The sequence below is a fragment of the Lolium perenne genome, chromosome 5, assembly GCF_019359855.2.
Source record: "Lolium perenne isolate Kyuss_39 chromosome 5, Kyuss_2.0, whole genome shotgun sequence".
Classification (NCBI taxonomy): domain Eukaryota; kingdom Viridiplantae; phylum Streptophyta; class Magnoliopsida; order Poales; family Poaceae; genus Lolium; species Lolium perenne.
Window position 1 is genome coordinate 39545191 of NC_067248.2, and position 20863 is coordinate 39566053.

The 20863-nt window shown below is 45.2% G+C and overlaps 3 protein-coding genes across 3 annotated transcripts; 1 reads left to right on the forward strand and 2 right to left on the reverse strand.

The window, feature by feature from the left end:
* Nucleotides 1–2818: 2818 nt before the first annotated feature.
* Nucleotides 2819–3543, forward strand: LOC127298539 (RING-H2 finger protein ATL70-like). The gene has a single exon (XM_051328390.2). The coding sequence runs from the start codon at nt 2928–2930 to the stop codon at nt 3351–3353; it is 426 nt and encodes a 141-aa protein (XP_051184350.1). The 5' UTR covers nt 2819–2927; the 3' UTR covers nt 3354–3543.
* On the reverse strand, nt 3493–8661 carry LOC127298538 (uncharacterized). Its single transcript, XM_051328389.2, has 3 exons — nt 8492–8661; nt 4944–5085; nt 3493–4828 (listed from the first exon to the last, which is right to left on the reverse strand). Exons 1-3 carry the CDS (start codon nt 8561–8563, stop codon nt 3903–3905), a joined length of 1140 nt encoding a protein of 379 aa, XP_051184349.1. The 5' UTR covers nt 8564–8661; the 3' UTR covers nt 3493–3902.
* A 3272-nt stretch (nt 8662–11933) lies between these two features.
* LOC127303096 (uncharacterized) lies at nt 11934–16305 on the reverse strand. Its single transcript, XM_051333874.2, has 4 exons — nt 15681–16305; nt 14234–14383; nt 13478–14140; nt 11934–13338 (listed from the first exon to the last, which is right to left on the reverse strand). Exons 1-4 carry the CDS (start codon nt 16023–16025, stop codon nt 12268–12270), a joined length of 2229 nt encoding a protein of 742 aa, XP_051189834.2. The 5' UTR covers nt 16026–16305; the 3' UTR covers nt 11934–12267.
* Nucleotides 16306–20863: the final 4558 nt, after the last annotated feature.

Here is a 20863-nt window from a genome sequence, read left to right on the forward strand (position 1 = left end):
TGATGAAGTGAGGTGTGGAATGAGTGAAACCATATGGGGGTATTTATAGGGGGTGGGGATGAATTTTTGGGGTTTTTTTCGGATTTTTTGAACCAGCAACGGCTACCTCAACGGCTACCCCAACGACCAATCAGAACGCGCCACCTCAGCCCTTCCCTCTCGCCCCGCCTCTCGCCCCCCTCTGCCAGCGCGCCGCCCCGCCTGTCGCCCCGCTCCCGCCTCGCTCTCGCCCCCAACGCGGGCGATAGCCGGGCGGGAGCAGGCGATATCGCCAGGTGCCCCCGCCGTCGCCCCTCACTCCCGTCCCGCCCCACTCCCGCCCGCCTCCCGCCCGCCGCCGGGCGATACCGCCTCCCCTCCTGCCCCGGTTGGCACCAGCCTTAGGACAGAACTGCCCACCACTATCTCAAACTATCACAGCTATGTCCACACCAAACCGCTCCAAAGCGAAAAAATGGTCTCTAAAAATTTCAAGATGGCACGGAAACTGCGCACAAAAAAAAAACAATGTGAAAATCAAACTCAATGTACCATACTGTCAGCACGTTAGTATAGTACTTATTTTAATCTGTCTATGTGAAAAGTGTGTTTGGTACATGAACACCAGGATTTTTTAAATCATATTTTTTGGATTACAAAAAAATATAAATTAAATATCCACATACATACAAACATTCTGAAGGTATGGTAGAAATTTTGGAGAAAAATATGTTATATTTTAAACTATACAAAAAAGACAAACCTCCGACAAATATCTACTTCTATACGTAGCCACAATTTTTTTTTCATGTAGCTCAAAATACAGTGCAATTTCTACCGAAATTTCACACGAGTATTCATGATATATGTATGTATTCATGAAATAAACGTGACGATTTTTTAAATATTTCAAAACTGGGAGCATTAGTGCTCATGTGCACCAAATGTGCTTACGGTTTGATGGGAGTTTTCAATTAGTAAATATAAGATATAAGATGTTTGTGCTACTAACTTTACTTCTTATCTAGCATCTATGTTGAAGGAGAATGTTGAGCTAAAAGCTCAATTTACTTTGCTAACTAGCAATTATGGAAAATTCAAAAAAAGTCATGGAAAGCTCTCTAACTCCCATGATAATCTTCTAGTCTCCTATGATAGACTAAAGTTAGCTCATGAGGCTATCATGTCAAACGTAATATCTTGTGAGCCTCATGTGGACACTAGCATTACTTCTCAAAATGCAATATTGCGATGTGCTAGCTCTTGTTTTTCATCCACTCATACTATTTTTATATCTTGTGGTGAATTACCCTCATTTCTCTAACAATGGAGGTTCTACTTCCTCTAGTACTTTTGTGGTTACTGACCATGTAGAGGAAATCAAAGAGCTTAAGTCCCAAGTCACTTCTTTGAAGAAAGATTTGGTAAAGAGTAATGAAGGGAAGAGCAAACTTGACGCTACGTTGAGCGAGCGACAATCTTTCAATGACAAAAGTGTACTTGGATTCAACTTCAACTAGAAGGGATCAATGACAACTCAAGGATCCGACCAAGATTGTGTGCTTCAAGTACAAGATTGAAGGGCATTATGTTAGATCTCGCCATTTGAAGAAAAAAACCGCTTAATGACAAGCAAAAAAAGGAAGCGGCCTCAAGTTGAACCTCGGGGTCTACCTCAAGTTGAAGAAAGATCGATACCCAAGAAGAATCGAGCCAATGCTCCTATTATGGAGAAATCAATTGAGAAGAATGAGGAGAGAAGAACTTGCTACATATGCCGTGAGAAGGGTCACTCCTCCTTTTGCACTATTGGTACCTCATTCAATCTTTCCATCATTGATGATGTTTATTCTCTTCGTAAGAATGAGGTTGGCAATATGTTTGCCAAATATGTAGGCGCTCAAATTGGTTTCGTAAAAAGAACCATTTAGGTTGGCAAGTCTATTATGATTAACCTCTTAGGATCCAACTTAGTTAAGAATCAACAAGCCAAACTTTAATCAATAGGTATTTTCAGAGGGTGTCGGCGTATTGGAAACCATGGTTCCCATAGCGATGTCCACGCCGAGAGCGAATAGCCAACATCCACACCACTCTTAATAGAGTAATACTTAGTCACAACAATCAATTCCCCTTGATACTCGTGCTCGATTTATCATGGTATGACTACTTTTTTTTTCGAACTTGCCTCATAATTCACTTAAATCTATGAATCGCACGCAGCCACGCGCTACCCTTATGAGCACTTTCGAGACAGTAAGTCTTATAAACTTAAACTGACATTGACAAATCACTGCATGCGTCTCGTTGTCCGTGGGATCTAGAGATTGACGAAGTCACCACATACGTCTTGCTATAGATGGCAACGTCGTCTCCAACTGAAAGATTATTCCACCTTTAATAAAACATCAAAATGTGAATTTAAACTTTGCTGAGTTGGGATGCCACCGTCATCCTGATTTTCATGTTATGACTAGTTTGAGATAGAGGTTTTGTGAAAACGGCGGGCAGTAGCCTCGTCCGTACGTCCTCCGCGTCACTCATCAGGTTCCGCACACGCCGTGTGCACGGTGCACCGAACTGCCCCGCCGTGCAGCCGCAGCCGGCCCCTGGAGCAACCCGGGAGCCATCACCAACCAATCACACCTTGGTTCCATTTTAAGAATGAGGAAGAAGACCAATAATTCGAGTTCTTCAAATGGCAAGCAGGCGTTGACCAATACGACCCACACGCAACGCAACGCAGATGGAACGGAGTGGATCACATCGCCACACCTGACCTCATGCTCCATATATATATATATACACACTTCCGATCCGACAGCTTATCATCGCCGCGTCCTTTTCAGATGCAGAGATAAGCTAGCAAGCGCTGACTTTGCTCGGCTCGCGCGCGGCGGCGAGCCGCACCTACCTCGCCGGACGAGCACGGAGGGGCGCGCGAATGCATGGCTGCGCTGCAGATCGCCTTCGCCGTCATCAGCGTGGCGGTGGTCGTCGTCATCGCCTACTTCCTCCACACCTGCTCGCGGGAGGCCACGCCCATTCCGCCGATGCCGACGCCGCCCGGCACCGCGGAGGATGCGGCGGCGACGGCGGGCGGCGACGTTGAGCTGGGGATGGACGAGGCCGCGATCAGCGCGCTGCCGAGGGTAGTGGTGCACGGCGGGGACGCGGCAACGGCGGAAGCTTCCTGCGCGGTGTGCCTCGGGGATTACGACCGGGGCGACGTGCTCCGTGTGCTGCCCGGCTGCGACCACTCCTTCCACCGGCCCTGCGTCGACCAGTGGCTCCGCCTCCGCCCCAGCTGCCCCGTCTGCCGCACGCCGCCGGCGCCCACAGCCCCCTCGCCCGCCCAAGCCACCAATGATTAGTTCTTAGGGAACTCCGGCATGTAAAGAGAAAGTGTTTATATTATGTAGTACGAAAGAGGAATGACGAATGTAATTTTGTGGCACCGCAATTTCATGCGAAATAGTTCTCAGCCTGATTAGTACATTGATGTACGAAACATACACAAGACAACCCTCATTTATTGATTGGAGATAAACAACAGCATACAAAGGGTAGGTTATTCAGGTCTCACAATACATCACAGGTACACATTGACAAACAGACACACACACAGACGGCGGTATATGTGTTCCCTAAGATTAATGAGCTTACAAGTTAGATAAACAGACGATATGGATTGGGGTACATGTATGTTGCGCCGGCGGGGCAATGCCTATGCGGCCGCCCACGCCGGCCATACAAAATGTGACTAAATGCAGAGCCTACGTACTTACCCGGTGCTCATCACCCAGTAACGTCAGACTGGCTAAATTAACATGCTTACCCGACACAGACTGATTGATTACAATGCGAATGTGAATGATCCTAGGAGACGCAGGCGAGGCGGAGGAAGGGTGAGGCGAGCTGCTTCAGGTGCACTTGACCGTCGAGGCACCAGGCGACAGCTGCCCGTTGTTGACAGCAGGGGATGACTCGGTGGTGGCTGCGCCGGGCTGCTGGCTATCTACTGCAGCAGCATCTGCTTTGGCTTCAGATTCCGGAGCAGTAGGAGGAACAGCAGGGTCGCTCGGAACAGCAACTGAGTTCTCGGTGGGGATACTCACTGGAGGGGCTACTTCCTCTGTAGTTGCCAACCCGGAACTTACAGGAGGAGCGGTAACAGCCTCAGCTGGCTTTGCATCTTCCTTCTTCTCTTCCGCCTGTGCAGGAGGATCGGCAATGGTCTCAACTGGCTTTGCCTCTTCCTTCTTTTCTTCCGCTTGTGAGGGAGGAGCGGCAATGGTCTCAGCTGGTGCAATAGGGGCAGCGGCCTCAGCTGGCGCAGGAGGGGCTACGACCTCAACTGGCTTCTCATCTTCCTTTACATCTTCCACTGGTGCCGGAGCAGCCACATCAGCCTTCTCTGTGGAATCTTCAGTTTTCGCCTCTTCAGCAGGCTTCATCTCCATATCAGTGCTTTCTACAGCATCCTTGGCCTCTTCAGCTGGCTTCATCTCCACATCGGTGCTCTCTACAGCAACCTCTTCAGCAGGCTTCGTCTCCACATTGGTGCTCTTTGCAGCATCTTCACTGGGGGCCTCCTTGCCAGCTTGAGCCTCCTTATCTTCTTCACCTTTAGGGGCATCCTCGCCAGCTTCAGCCTCTTTATCTTCTTCAACTTTAGGGGCCTCTTTGCCCGTGTCAGCTTCTTTGCCTTCCTCAGTTTCAGTATCCTCCTTCTTCTTGCCCTTTCTGCCACTTGAGCTCCTACTCCGTTTTGGGGTCTTCTCACCCTCGGGGCTTTCAAATACCTTCACTTTCTCACTAATCCGAGTAGACCGCCTCGGGGTATCACCTGTTCATAAACCATTTTGATCAGATCAGATTTTCACGCACATGGATTCTACTGCATATTATAGTTATTGATAGAAGTCGCATAATGATGGATCACAAGGGGCAAAGGCCTCTACCAGTACTCCAATCAAACTCCGATGAAGCAGGGCCTCCAGGGTTTGCCTTTAGGTACTGGTTCAGCTGCCTCTTGTTCTTGATTTCCTCTCCAGTTGGTGATACAAAAATGATCTCAGATTTTCCCCGACTTTGGGGAGTGAACTGCAGTATTAGGAAAGCAGGGATGTTAGTTGATAGCACCATATAGAGAATGAACATAGTAAATAAATAAAAATACATGGCTCAAATATTTTGTTCTAACACTGGAACCCAATTTAACACCTTATAAACATCATTACAAACAAGAACATGTGGAACATAAGAACCCTTTTTACTGCTCAGTGGTTACTATTTAGTGATAAATAAACAATTTATAGTTAAACATCATACTTACGATCCCTAATAATGTTTGATATTACTGTGTGTGGCTTGTAATATTCAAGCATTTCCTTGTATTTCGATATTACTACCACATCCCACTGGTACACAATTGAACAAGTGAGGCAGAATCCAAACCCCTTCACCCTAATAATGTCATGTCATATTGGCTGTCTTGTATTCAAACTTTTTCCTCCCATTCGATACCTCAACGCCTATTCCCACCGATACACACAAAAATCAAGCTGGGGCAGAATTCAAGTCTAGCTTCACCCAGCTCTCTATGTATTGCTTATTAGCCACTGTAATCAGTCTCATCAACCACCGAGAGAACTTGTGCAGAAGAAAACTTGATGTTAACAACTACTCCCTCCGATCCCTTTTAATTGACTCGGATTTAGTACAGCTTTGTCTACATGACTACATAGTACGTCAAAGAGGGTATAAGAGATAACAATCTAAAGATAGACACACAACACACACCAAAAGAACTTATGCAGAAACATACTTAATGGTAACAATTATTCCCTCCGTTCGGAGATAAGTGTCGCAGATTTGTCTAGATTCACATGTATCTAGATGCATTTTAGTGTGTAGATAGATTCGAATCTAGGAAAATCTGCGACACTTATTTCCAAATAGACGGAGTAGTAGCTATCGCATAACAGTAATTACATGACTACGCAGTACATTAAAGAGGGTAGAAGATAACAATCTCAAGATAAGACACATGAAAGTTAATAATACTAAGATGAAAAAGGAGAATCTGAATATCAAAAACTACACCATTACCGCAAAAAGGCAACATACAGCAAAAAACTTCAGCTAAAGTGATAAGATCTACAGTAAGAAAAACATCTCAGAATTCAGGAAGATAATCCAATTGAACAAACAATGTAAGAAAGCACACAAAAGTACTACTAGTATACTAGGATGTTTTGAGTATCTCCATAACTGGTAATATGAACTACAATTACTTCACACACTAGCAATGCTTCACATAAATTTAATCTAATTCTGGTATTTGGTCCATGGACCTTAGGGATGCAAGTCGGATCCTGCCTATATTCCACCTCTAGTTCATCACCTTAACGGACCTAGTTTCAGAGGTCCCATGATATCACCTTCATGGATTATCTCCAGAAGCTTATTTACAAAGGAATTGTGTCTCATCCACATGAATGCTACTTAATCAATCTTGTCTGACATAACAACGGTAAGGCACACCTAAAATGCAAAAGGAATCGCATTCTGCATTTCCAAGAATGCTTCAGTTCGATCCGATAATTTAGTGCCACTCAGCTTGTGCAGTCAGCACCACAGATTTCATAGATGACTTTTAGGCGCACTCATTCCAAGCACAGTTGTGAACCATTTTGGAGTAAAAAAAATTTAAAAAAAAGTGAAACACGGCCAAATAAACGGGAAGGCCTTGTCAATAAAGTGGATACACAGAAACCGCACAAGTAAAAAAAGGAAAATTATGAATGCTTTTTACTTCAAATAAACTATCGCAGACTCTAATTTTGAAACAATCTTTCCACTCAAATCAAGAATGATGCAACTTAAAGAAGTTGTGAACGATTCAAACCAAAGACCAACCAGTTACAGGATGCTGACGCTCACAAACCAGGCACGATATGTTTTGGGAACACAAGAAAACAGCATTCGGACACAAATATGGCAATATGCGTGCAACCACGTAACCAGTTTAGCAACCATAACACATGACAAGTCCATGTGCTACCAGAGAGACTGTGCCGTCTCGACGCCATAGCAACATAATATTTAATGGTCCAATCATATCAGGAAAAGATAGGTAAAATCCAAACTAATAATCAAATAAGTAGCTCATTTCCCTATACGACAAATTAATAATGACAACATAAGTAGCTATATGAATTTCCCAAACTCTTTTCAGAGAAGTACAACACTTCATTTATATCATCTTGCGAAATAACATTTATCATCTAGAGCAACTAGAAAACAACGCTTTCTACAGGAGCTATTCAACACATTCTGGATGTGTGCTTAATGCAATAGCAAAACTAGGGAGTTCAACCGCCATAAACACATCCGATAATGAACAAATAAGTTTGTCAACTCGGAAGCATGGGGAGTCTAACCTCCATAGACACATTCACTAAAGGGAGGTAATAAGTTCCTAAACTGGTAAGATAGTAACTTGTTGAGACTTTCCAATGCAACCCTAGAAAATCACAGTGCACAAATGAACACCTAAGCTGACGGATTGCAAGCATTCGAAACTCTTTGTCAAACAATTTTCTGCCAAGTTAAGTAAACTCCAATTGGTACGGCATACCAGTGCCAACGTGCTTTCAAATTTCTGGCACAACGCAGTTGAATCAGTTTGTCATCACATAGCGTTGCCTAATGTAAGGCTTATATTTTGGGACAGAGGTAATAATAGAAGCAAAACGAAAAGTGCAAGGCAACAAGGTTCGCTGCAATGGCAACAAATCGCCATCCTGAACAGGGAGACTCAATCGTCAATGGTACGCTGATGCAGCTGCACGCAGCAGCTTACAACAGCTGCAAAGTCAGAAACCCTCCCATGTCCGTTTTCCAACCCTTGCCAAAATAAGGCTAGCCATTCCCGAAGCAGGCCAGACCACAGGGCCAACCCAACCCCCCCAAATCTGGAAGCAAACAAAATCCACTGCACGTACACAGCAGCACGCGGAGACAGTTTTGGGTATGTATCTGCCCCCCCAGACAGACTAATCGAGCTCCGAAACACTGAACTCCACGCCCAAACATCTCCAGAAGAGGAACGATTCTGCGTCACCAACCATGACAAGGTACGCACGCGCCAACAAGCACAGCACATTCCGCTCAGCTCACAGTAGGAGCACGCAGCTCCAATCGAGCTCTGGACACCCCAGGAGACCGCCAGGAGCACCAGCCCGAGCCCAATCGCCTACCAGCAGCTCACCGAAACCCTAGAATCCAACTTCGCTAGAACCCTAACCCCCGCGACGAACCCGTCGAATCCATCTCGAATTCGCGCTCAGCAAGCCGCGGCCCCGCGCCCCACCGCCCAAACCCCCGCGAATTCGAACTCTACACGGCCCAATTCGACGCAATTCGAAGCGCTTCAGTTGGTAGCAGGTAGGTAACTAGCGAGCTAGTTCCAGATGCGGCGGTGCTAGGCGGGCAGTAGTAGTACCTTCTTGGTCCAGCCGTCGGGGGCCGGCATCTCGACGGACACGAGCTCCTCTCCGCCGCCGGTGGCCGCCATGGTGGTGGGCTGGGTCGAGTTTGGGGGTTCCCGCTCCTGGCTGCGGGCGGGCGAGGATGGAGTGGTGCAGGTGGGGGGAGGAGGGAGAGGGGAAACGAGGGACGTGTGGGGATTTGCGGATTTTTATATCGATCTATTCTATCCTTCCCCGTTCTGCGAGATAATAATTAATAATTAACGGCTCCTTTCGGATACACCCTTCGCACACCCAGATCCGGCTCGTGTCTCGCCGACTGTGGGCCATCCGCTCTAACTTCCGGGGCGGGACCACGCGCCAGTGAAACCGGTGGTAGAGGGTTTGGTAGCCAGTCGCGCGTCGGTCGAGACAAGCGGTGGGGCGCGGCCCGTCACGCACGGGACACGGCGTGGGGATCGCACGGACGCGGTCCATGCACCGCACGGCCTCGCTAGGAATGGGATTCGACTATCTGATTATGGACCTGGTCCAGGAAGGCGTGGTGGCGGAGAAAAGGGCGGGACTGAGCGCGCGGGGGCCAAAACTGCATTGCAGTGCGGGACGTTGGCGTCCGGGGTCGCGGGAGCGGAGCGGGAAGCCGACGAATATTCGTGCGCGGCGGAGGTGACACGTGGGGCCGCTGCGTCACCGGGATCCGCGTCAGCGTGTGCAACGCCAGGTGGCGACCTCGGCGTGGATAAGGCCTGCGCTGCAGGCGCATCGGCCACCTGGCAGGCTAGCTCGTGGGCTGGTCTTGTCGTATAGTTGGGCTGGGCCGTTGCTAGTGGGCTGGGCTGGGCTGGCGAGAAGGATGGGGAGGTCTGGGTAAATCGTGTGACCACAACTCCAGCCCATTCCATAGCACCTTCCATGGTATCTCACACACACGCACGCCCACGCTCAGTCTAAAATAACCTATTTTCCCAAGTCCGACAAGTTTTGCAATGAAAACAAAGGAAAAAAATCTAGTACTAGCGCTACTTGTAATCTTCCGAATCTCCCCGAAAAAGTTGCCCAATTTCCGCGTGCCCCGCAAAATTTGCCACATGCATTGCGCAACTACATCTCTATATACATGTAGCTTCTCGGGGTGCTAATTGGACCATATTGTACCTAGGTCGCCACATGTGCGCCTCGATTTCCCACATGCCACAAAGCTCAACAACGCCTTCGATGATGTCAAATAATCAATGTCCTCGCCTCGACTTGCACCCTCTCTGTCGTGCAATGTGCATTGTCGACGCCGCCTTTGTGGAGGGGGGGGGGGGGATGGGCCATACCACCGCACTTCATCAGTTCGTTCAGTAAACTAACCTATTTTGATTATTAATTATCGTTTGTCCTTTAAAGCAAAATAAAAACTATACCGGACGCCTCAAATCTTCAAAAGCATCCCGAAAAAACGGTTCTATTTTCGTGGGAGCAGGATGAATTCTAGAGGAACTCCCCTATAAATATCGGAAAACATGAATTGTTCAGCGATGCGACTTTGAGCATGTTACAACTGAGTTTGGGTCTCTTACAAGCACACCTCCCCTACACTACACAAAGCCTTGAAAACCTCCTCTTCTCCATCCCTTGAGAGTCGACCCAACTTGAACCGGGCCGACCTGAGGACGTCCTTGTCAGTGATGCACACCGTTTTAGGCTAAGCCGAGGTGCCGGAAAAGATAGGATATATAGTAGATCGATGTAGTAGTAGTAGCCAGGTTTATGTGTCAACTCGGTCGGCTGGCGATTAGCGTTGAACGGGCAAATTCGCTGATTAATCGGCTGATAAATTAGTTAATAAACACATAAATTAATTAATCGGCTAATCGGTGACCCACCGGGTAGCTTTAATCACCGGATTAATCGCTAAATCGGTCGATTTTTTGAACAATGGTGTTGGCCATGTACTAGTAGTTAGGAATATGAAAAGAGTTAGTCACCGGATCTCTCCGGCCTGAATTGGTGCTTGCTGGTGGTGATGCTTCTCCTCGTGGTGCTCCTATGGGCGGAGCCAGAGGTTGGAGACGATACAACACTTGTTGCTCTACAACTAAGATATGAGGCCTCGGTGAGCTTCAATTTTTGGAGTTATCGTTGCTTTCTTCTATGGCCAACCGTGGGCGCGAGGGGAAAAGTAGTGTCGGCGTTCTAGAATATCAAGCTTGGCTAAGGCGGGGTGTATCTGGTGCAATGACATGTTGTACTATGGTGGTCCTTCGTAGACCACCGATCTTCGATCCCAAAGGGAGGCATCGTGCGGCGCCATGAAGGCATATGTTCAACCTCCAACACTGGATGCCCTTCTTCGGTGGTGCAGTGATAAGACTCTTCATCTTTTTCATCCAAAGTGGTCTTGTTCCCCGCGATGAAGATGGTGGTTGACGACTGATACCATCTTTGGACTTCGATGGTGAGGCAGATGGACTTGATCACGATTTTAAAAAGAATATGGGTACACACAATGATCACAATGAATTTAATTGCGGTGATTAGAGAATAGAGATGCAATTTCTAACACCAAAAGGTTAGAAATTGGCAGGGACATGTGTCCAGCGATAATAGGTGTACTCTGCAACCTCACTAAGCCAATTAATAAAATGATTAATCACCGTAGCTTAGAGCGCACACAACAAAGTGGTCAACAACAGCAAAAAGGCAGCTTTTCAACCCTGCAATGGCCATGAGAGCAAGTACCTGAGGACCTGGCCTTTATGCTTTTAGTTTCAGTGCCAGGATTGGTTCTGTACACAAAAGGCACTATTGTGCTTGGTTGGTAAACCTCTGAATTTTTCCAGCTCTCTTCGCAGCAGGTGGTGACCTGGTGTGATTCTGCTCAATATTAGGAGGCATGTAGGGTAAGAAAGTTTCACCTTTCAGAGGTCTTTCCAGTTCCCATGAACCCTAAAACCAGTAATAAGTAAACCATGCTGCAACTTGCTTTCCTTACTGTAATAATATATTTCTGATTTTTCTAAATCAGCTCACGTGTGGCCCACCTGATGGGCATGTACAAAGTCAAAGTTGACCCCAGAAAGGTGATGCCAACTAGCACTATCAAGAACACACACCATAGATATTAAAATTCCAAAAAGTGTTTGACCTGTCAAACATGATGTACACACACCTCATCTACACTTTCACAACGGCAGCTCACCTGTCACACTCAAAAGAAATTTGCTTGTGGTGGATCGGATGAGTGCTTGTCACGCACCGGAAAAGCAGAGCGTTGACAGCGAGAGGTTTTTAGTTCTGATAAGTCTTTGCAGCGATGCTGACATATAACTGTTCATTATCCAAGGATTATGTCATGCTCAGAAGGTGGTTAACTGAATTATATTATTTGGCATTCACATGTCAGCATCTTGAAGAACCCAAAAGTTTCACAACTGTGAGACTGGCAGCGAAATCAGTAGGCAAAAAATATCATGAGGGACGAGCAAGGCATAATTAACATTGAGGATCTAAGGATTACAAGTCCAGCACAGCTCAATTTCAGGACAGGTAGAAGCTAACAGGATCTTTCTTTCTTTACAAAATGAAAGCTCCTAGTGCCTGAAAATACACACACCAAAAGGGAAGGAGTTCGGTTACCTATGCTAGTCAGTTTCACTTCATCTTAACTAGACAGCAAACAGTGCAAACTCAAGACGACGAAGCCAGATCTTCGATCTGGTTCGCTTCAGGGTTCGCCCTGAAAAAGAGGCTCTCTCTGTATATTAAACGTTGGGGCTGGCAGATCTCAGCAGCTATGGCGGGACTATACAACGGCGACTGCAGATGTTAGGGCAACCTCCATGGCGGGCGGTGGATCGGGCCAGGAGAACTCAAAGGGGGCTTCGATAGCGGGGAATGGGGCTGGGAGGGTGATCTCTCTGGGGCATGACTCGGTGTAGTGGAACTCGATCTGGAGGCGGTGGTGCAGTGGCGTCGACGCCATGAGCCCCTTCTTAATGTCAGCCTGCAGTTCACGGATCGGGATGGCGGCCAAGAAGCTCTTGATGTACTCCTTGCACGCCTCCTTGCCCTTCAGCACAAGCAGCTCGCTCTCCTCGGTATCAGTCCCGCTGTCTTGCTCGGTGGAGGAGCTCTCCGAGGAATCCTTCTGTTGTGTGATGGAATCAGAGCTGGCTTCTTTCTTTTCAGCCGGCACTTTGTGGATTGTGGTGTTGTCGTCGAACTTCAAGATGTATGCCTGGTCGCAACCTTCAAACAGCCTCTCGCCAAGTGTATCAATGATGTAATATGCGTCGGCCTCGACCTTGAGAACAAAGAAGTGGTCATTCCAGCTGACAACATATAGGGTGGGTTTGTCAGTGGAACACTCCGCTGCTCGGCTGATCTCTTCCCAGATGTTATCAAACGACATCGCACCATCAAGGAAGTCAAATCCACTGGCATCCTCCACACTTTCAGGCTGGAAAAACCCCACGAATGACTTGTTAGGAGCAACTGTGAGCGGGCGGATCTTGGCATGAAGTACTGTTTCAAGATCAAAATGCTTGTCAGGGAAGCGCTCTCGATAGGTCTCGTTCTCGCAAAGCTTCCTCCACTCTAGAGACCCTTCTCGGATGAGGTTGTCAAACTGTGAGCGGATTGGCATCAGCTCCTGGTTTGCTTGGAACCAGTCCGCAATGACAGCCACCAGCGCAGTGCAGGCGCTCTCCCCAGCAGCCCGTTCACTCCTCTGGTCTATTGATGCAAAGAACACCTCAGTGAGAAGCTTCAAATGGCCATCACGACTAAGTACTTCCTTTGACTCCCAGTTCCCAACAACAAAATTGTCATCACCAAATACTGACTCCATACTGTTAGCAGAACCATTTGATCCCTGGAAACAAGAAAGAAAATATGCTATCAACAAGCCTCAACCAATAGTGGCAGTAAACCAGAAATAAATATGAAGGAAAATGGGCAGGATGGCAGTATAGAAAGAAAAAAAATCAAGATTCTTTACAAGATATCCATACCTCCGAAACAGATCCATCAGAAGAGGTTAATATCCGTCGATCATAGTCAATATCATCCCCACCCTCTTCTCCATTCTTGTTCTTCAATAATGGTTCGCCTTTCTTCGGCACTTTGACTTTTCTCCATGGAAGTATGCTCCTTTTTCGCCGAATAACCATGGAGGTATGCTCTTCAGCAGTGGAGGATGATTCTTTCTCTGCTTGATAACCGGCATCCGATTTTCGGTGACTGTAATATATCCAGTCCTCGTGCTCTCCATCAATCCTTGCATGTGCATAAAAGAGACCACCAGCATAATTCACAGACTGCAGCGAACCATAGCTGAAGGACTTCCTGACAGTTGCGCCACCCAAGTCCTCATCCCTCTGTCTATCATCTAGATCATCATCAGAGTCAATAGTGCAAGGGTATTCGGCACCATCACTGTGAACATACTTATCACTGTTGTCGTCCTCTCTATTAGCCTTTTTGGACCTCCGTATTGACACAAGATCTGTAATATGCTTCACCTTTCTCAGTCCAGCTTTAATGACAGAAACCTCATCTTTTCCAGAAGGGACAGAGTCACCAGAGGAAGGTGACAATGGAGCAGTAGCAACAGAACGCTGTGAAGCATCGGGCGATTGCTGAGGAAGTCTTAGTTCCACCAAACTCAGAGTGAGCTGGAAAAAATTGAAAGTAATTCACAAACTGCTTGACTATAGGATATATGATCAAACGGGAAAAAGATATATAGCATCATATCACCAACATACATGAAGTGATGGGGAAGATTCAGGTGTGCCATTGGGCACTGATAATGGGAGGATAATCTCAACTTCCTCTTCAGCAGCAGATGTGTAATCTGCTAGATTCAATGACGCAGTTCCCAGAATCGATTCACTCTTTGGCCCTTTATTTGAATCCTGTAACAACAAAGACAGATCATTGAGAGGACAGAACAAAATGCAGGACATCATCAGGACAAAGCCAATGAAAAGAAGGCCCAAAATGTTATACACATTACATTTCGCAGTAGTAGATAACTCGGCAAAACTGGTAGCCTGCCTCAGTACGGATTTAAATACACCGGTGAAAAATTATAATTAAGGCTATAATGGCCTCAAGTTTGGCTATCCATTTCCATTGCATGATAATCGGGTGACAACTGGCAAGCTCCTGCTAGAGCAACTACCAATGACACGACGTATTCAAAACAATTAAACGGCACCACAACACACCAAGCGAACAACACGACAAATTGATAATACGACCAATCACGAACTAGTCAAAACTAATGGGATAACAAACTAAACACAACCCATTTTTTTCATCGTGGCAGTGTTTGTCTAGAGGCTCACAAAGCACCAATTGGCAAGACATGGACAACAAATCTAATCAATTCATGCCAGGCCAATCTGTCCTGAGTTTGCCAAGCCCAGCGACAGTGTGATTATGCGCAATTCCTGATTTACCTATGTGTCGTCCTAAAGAGATACATCTGTATATTTAATCATATAGCTTTCTCCTTGCATCAAACCTAGTTTGTGCCAGCCAATCTGAAGCTGTGAATATGAACAACATAATTTCTTTATTACTGACTCGACAGCTAGGCCGAGTAATCTATTCAAAATTCCCAACAAAGCCGAGCCCGTTTGGAGATTCCAAATAACTACATAATCTAGCTACAATAATGTACCAGAATCCTTATCATTCCAGGCAGCGAAAAGGGGCAAAAGGAGGCTAAGCCCAACTATTATCATATCAAAAACTGAAATAAAGACCAGCACCAACCAAAATTGTCACATAGTCTGTTAACGCGTGTTGGTTGCCTTAGATTTTTTTTCGTTTGTTTGTAAAAAAGCAGGATCCGAACGAATTTAAAGAAGTTATCGTTTTCAACGAATAACCACTACGACTGACCTTTTCAATGGAAAAAGTCAAAGGTTTCACCATCACTATGACCGGAATGAAATGTTAAACAATTCCAAACAGGAATAATTCAAGCACCCATGGGCCATGGGTGACATAATCTATTGATCTAAGCGAATCAAAATCAATGGGAAGAGCGGTAGAAAATCGTCAAACAATAAACCCATCGATATTGAAATTTTATCAAGCACATAGAAAACCATATCAAGATTACTTCGTTTTATTTTACACATGAAAGTCCCGAAAAAGGAAAAAAAATAACGTACGCGGAGAGGAGAGGAGTGTGCTCACATTGAGGACGGAGAAGGAGAGGTCCCATGGTTGGAACGCTGCGGCGGCCTTGCGGTGCGACGTCGCCGCGAACGTCACCACGTCCTCGAACTCCTCCTCCCACTCTACAGCCGCCACCGCCGCCGCCGAGGACGACGACGGGGCGTCGGCCGCCGCCGCCGCCGGTGACTCCAGCCGCGTGCGGTTGCGGCAGACCCGGATGCCCTTCCACCTCGCCTTGGGGCCCTTCCAGGTCACCTCCACCGCGAGCCTTGCGTCGGCGTCCGCATCCTGCAGGCCCTCCGCCCGGCGCACCACGAGCCGGACGCTGAACTTCCTCGCCGCCGGCGGCCACGGCCACCGCATCTCCGATACAACAACAAAAAAAAGCCTTGAACTCAAGAACCCTCCCGGACAGAAAGCCTCCTCCAGCACACTGAACCGAAACGGAAACCCAAGCTCCCACCAGAAATCTCCGAGAGCGCCGCGCGCGCAGATTCCCGCGGCCGGGCCTCGAATCGGTCGCAAGGTTGGATTTTGGCGGGGGAATCGGGGTCGGGCGAGCAGATTTGTGTCGGGTTGGGTCGGGATTCGGGGAGTTCGTTGGAGATTGGGACGCGGAGGAGGAGGAGGAAGAAGAAGAATATACGAGGAGAGATGCAGCGGGCGGACGGGGAGGAGAGTGAAGAAGAAATAAACGGGAGGAGGCTACTTTCGTACTTTCCTTTCCTTGAGGGTTTTTATTTTTTCTCAGCCAAAAAAGGAAAACAATTTGTTTTCCAGGGTGCGGTGGGGCCCACCGGCCAGCCTCGCTAGGAGAGTAGTAGTTATAGTACTCCGTAGTATTTTACAGGAAAACAGGTCGGATAATTTTTCGTCTCTGTTTTTGATCTGGTAGTTTAGTTACAGCTAATCTAGAAGCTTTTCGTTGCTGATTTTGTGGATAAGGTTTTCCTGCGTTTGATCTTGTGCTTCGTGACGTGTTTTTGGTTGATCCAAGCCGTTGGATCTGGCACCGACCACCAAGGTGGTCTGGTGGTGAGGCGCGTTGACCATCCATGAACTGCTCCGCGTATTTGGTGCCCTTGGGCCAGTTCCAAACGGCTTGAAATAGTTTATAATTATATATCATACACAAAGCGCAAGCATGTCAACAAACTAAAATCAAATTACTGTTATTTGATTATTATTAAATTATTTCGTATTACTACTAGTTTTTTCTGTTTTACTAATGTGGGATATTTTACATATTAAAATAGAGTAGATATAGACTAAAATGAGTAAACCTACAAATTATAACACACGTATAAATAAATGTACTCCCTCTAGTTTAAAATTACTGGCTAGATACATTCATATTTGAGCAGTTATTTTAAACTGGAAGGGGTATTTATGAAAAAAAAAGATATGAGGGTGCACGAGAAGACTAGTGCTCTAGAATCGAAGTTAAGAACATTATTTTCTTTTCGGACTAGATCCGTCTATCAACATGGTGCGAAAACATGTACCCTCTACAAGATTGTGTAAGTGCAGAAAGAACTCAAGCAGTTACATTTTTTTATGTTGGAATTAATCTTTTGGCTCTTTTTGCGGTGTTTTTTCTTTACATTTAGAAGATCACATTTTGCACCAAAGGACTCATGTTCCCGGGCACATTTGAATTTTTGCAGATAGGACTTAGCATCCACTAAAACACAACATATTGCTCACTAGTTAAAAAGGAACTGAAAAAACATGCATGAAACTATTTGCAAAAAAAAATTATATTTGGTTTGATGGCATATATATGTATCCTGGACATTAAGAAACTTATAAAAATACACTATGTGACAAAAGTGAAGGTTCGATTATTAAGCTGCATACATGCCTCGCAGCATACGTGCAGCCAGCTAATCATATGGTTCCTTGGTCAAAGATTGATCGAAAAAGCTAGTGGAGCCAAAAGTGGGGGATTATTTAAAGCTAGGCGCGTGTTTGTGCTTGTGTGTTTAGCAATACTCTCGATCGTGATCTTGACAAAGCTAGTTAATTAACTGAACGAACTACTTAACCATCATCAGAAGAAAAGATAAACACCAGCTGAACGAGCTAATTCATGGACCATCCTTCGAAGAGAAGCAATACGGAAAAAGTAATTAACTTCCATGGAAAGTAATTTGTGTTCGATACGAAGCATTCTCGTCAGCCTAAGAAAAAATGTGATCAAATTCTTTTTCTAGCATCAAGAAGAAGAAGATGAATTGGACCATGCAAGATTTGGATTATATGCTGGCCAGCTGGAGGACAGTCATGTGCATTTTGCAGAAAAATTCTTCTCCACCCATCGGTTTTCCCGGCCAGCTAGGAGAATAGTATGCCTGCTTGCCTGCGTGCGTACAGCGTAGAAGGCTATGCACTACAAGCAACTCCAAGGTACATCGGCATCGCATTCCATTGTTAAATGTTCCTTGCAACATGCCAAAATTCTCCCAGGAAATACTTCATGGGCAATCTCACTTTTTTTCTGGAGATGACAACGATGAGTCGATGACACATCAACTTATCTATCTGTCCCTTAGGTCATCCTAAGTGATGAGAGCAAGGAGGAACCTTTGCCCATGAAAGTGCACTTGAAGTCTCTTTTGACTTTTTTGGGCACTACACCTACGGACTACGGTGCCAAGATAACATGAGATTTGTCTTATCTCCTTTTGGGTGTCTTGACCTCTTGACCTGGGGCAGGAACGCATTAGTTAAACATCTGAAATATTTTAGAGATTGGGATGATTCATATTAACATTCTGCATTGCCCATCAATAGCACGTGCGCAACATCTCTTATCTTGTGTTTGTTTGCCAAAAATAATACTGTCTTCGGCATAAATCTTTGCAATGTTTAACACGTTCAGTTGTCTTTAAGGTGCTTCCCACAAATTAATAAGCTTCTAGTGTCTTTTTTTTGCATGAGCTCTATCTATAGTCACGTAGGATGATTGCTGAGTTTAAAGAGGAACAAAATATAATTGTCTTCTCACATGTTACTCCCTCTAGCTAGTATCAAAAATACATTTTTCATTATACAAGGCCACTAACACTAATCGACTAATCGAGAAAATTAATTAGAATTATACTTCGCACAATGGTGCTTATAAATGTGAATGTTGCATGCAGCAATAGAGAAGGTGGCACAACATGCATCATATATTTAATTAACCCGGAACAAAAGAGTATTTTTGCATAATTAATCGTGCTATCTATTATTAGTTGATTTTGTTTTCTTGGTACCTGCAGTATGGGCCTTATATACAAGAACGCAGGAAGTAGGAAGAATGTATTCTCGCATATTCTCTCGTTTAATGTTAATAACGTTATAGATCCAAAACCATGCAAATATTACTTGTTAGGATAACAATAAAAGAGAATCCATTGTGTAGCAAGTTTTTTCCTTCACGACAAGGAATGCATGCATAAGAAAATCTAGACTTGTGGAGTTCCAGTATTGTTGAAATCACCACTTGCGATTCATTAGCGACAAAAGCCAGCAGAGACAGCAACAGCAACAACGGCGTCCCGCACGAGACAAAGCCATAGGAGCTTAACGAGCGCTCATCCCTTGCTTGGTCCTTGAAAATGAGCAGGCATCTTTCTTGGCTATCCTTCCTTTTGGCCAAGGGATGATGTCCCCCCACGGAAAGATAATATTGTTTGGCACGAACACACATATCCCTCTTCTTTAGCATAGAGGCAGAAAAAATACAATGTGATGCTTTACCATGCAGACTTGCCATATAGAGTCTTGCATATTACAAATGTGGAAAATGGCTACTTCTCACGCAAAGATACACCCATAATGCTCTAATCCAACATGCGAAGAGATTCTGAGACTCGATAAATTAGCAGTTCCATCGTACATATATGTGAATGATTTCATTACCATAAACATACTATAGTATTGCGGACATGTAATGCATAAGAAAATCTGCACTGTGGAGTTTAATAAAATCACCAAGCCATCTGTTAGTGAGAAAAAAGCTTGGCCACCACGGAAAACATAATAGGCTTTGACACGACACGCGTAGCAGGGAGGCAGAAAATCATATTGTGATGCTTTAACATGTAGACAAGCCCTTAATTATCATATTGTGATGATAATACGCTTTGACACGACACGCGTAGAAAGAGGCAGAAAATCATATTCTGGTGCTTTAACATGTAGACAAACCCTTAATTATCTTGGGATTTAAAATAAACTTTCCTAACTTAAGGTCCTCATTTTCGTAGTATGGAAATGGCAACTTCTCGCAAAGACACAAACATAATATATACATGTGAATGATTTCGTTATCATTATCATAAACATACGAATAGTTCCATCCAATTTGTCCACCAGATATCTAGTTGGTTAGATACTTGAAAAAGAAATTTTCTGATGGCCATTTCAATTCGTTTTCATGTTTATATTTCTAAAATTCATGTTTCCATAATGAAAAGAGGTCATCACAAGATAAGACCACCAAAAGGGACATGACAACATCTTCCCACGGTGTTGACATCCTAAAATCCTCAAGCTATGGCAATGCTTGTGGCATGTGCGGTGTATCCCACCCTTGTTTGGTCCTGTGGTGATGTCAACCACGGCAAGTGTCCCGGTGGGTGGCAAAAATGTCAACCCAGGCACCACCGCTAGTGTGTACACAAATAATTATGGACTCGTCATCTACATTACAGACTTGCACGTTTTTCTTTTGTGGCTACGTACGTGTTCTGGAAGCCCATGTTGCGGCATTTGTCTCTTCCTGTGGGTGCGCACATTCAGATCTAGATATAGACTAGGACATTTGCCCGTGCGTTGCACTGGGTTGATTATTGAACATATTGATCTGCTTTATATTTAGAAGGACATAATACTGAATAGGAATTAGCATATTACTTCATTGTCGATAAGGTAAAAAAACAGTATCGGATGACGCACATACATAAACATGCCAAAACCAGTTACCTAAAAATTATAGGTATCCATATAAAGAGATGAAAGTAACATAGCTGAATTTTTTTAAATGATGTAAACCTATTTAATTTGGCGATTATTTGCACGAAACTCCAAGTGTCATTTTTTCCAAATTAGTTCCTAGCAATCTTACACGGAAGCTACTTTTTGAAATAAAACGAAGAACATGTGTGATATGCCTATCACACTTGCCAGAAAACTAAGTAACTAACTACAAT

Excerpts from the sequence above, each read along its gene's own strand:
- LOC127298539 (XM_051328390.2), top strand. The coding sequence starts at position 2,928 with ATGGCTGCGCTGCAGATCGCCTTCGCCGTCATCAGCGTGGCGGTGGTC.
- LOC127298538 (XM_051328389.2), bottom strand. The coding sequence starts at position 8,563 with ATGGCGGCCACCGGCGGCGGAGAGGAGCTCGTGTCCGTCGAGATGCCG. Across the intron at positions 5,086-8,491 it reads CCGACGGCTGGACCAAGAAG|TTCACTCCCCAAAGTCGGGG; the intron begins GTACTACTACTG and ends CTAATACTGCAG. Across the intron at positions 4,829-4,943 it reads GGAGTTTGATTGGAGTACTG|GTGATACCCCGAGGCGGTCT; the intron begins GTAGAGGCCTTT and ends GTTTATGAACAG.
- LOC127303096 (XM_051333874.2), bottom strand. The coding sequence starts at position 16,025 with ATGCGGTGGCCGTGGCCGCCGGCGGCGAGGAAGTTCAGCGTCCGGCTC. Across the intron at positions 14,141-14,233 it reads AATCTTCCCCATCACTTCAT|CTCACTCTGAGTTTGGTGGA; the intron begins GTATGTTGGTGA and ends AATTTTTTCCAG. Across the intron at positions 13,339-13,477 it reads CTGATGGATCTGTTTCGGAG|GGATCAAATGGTTCTGCTAA; the intron begins GTATGGATATCT and ends TCTTGTTTCCAG.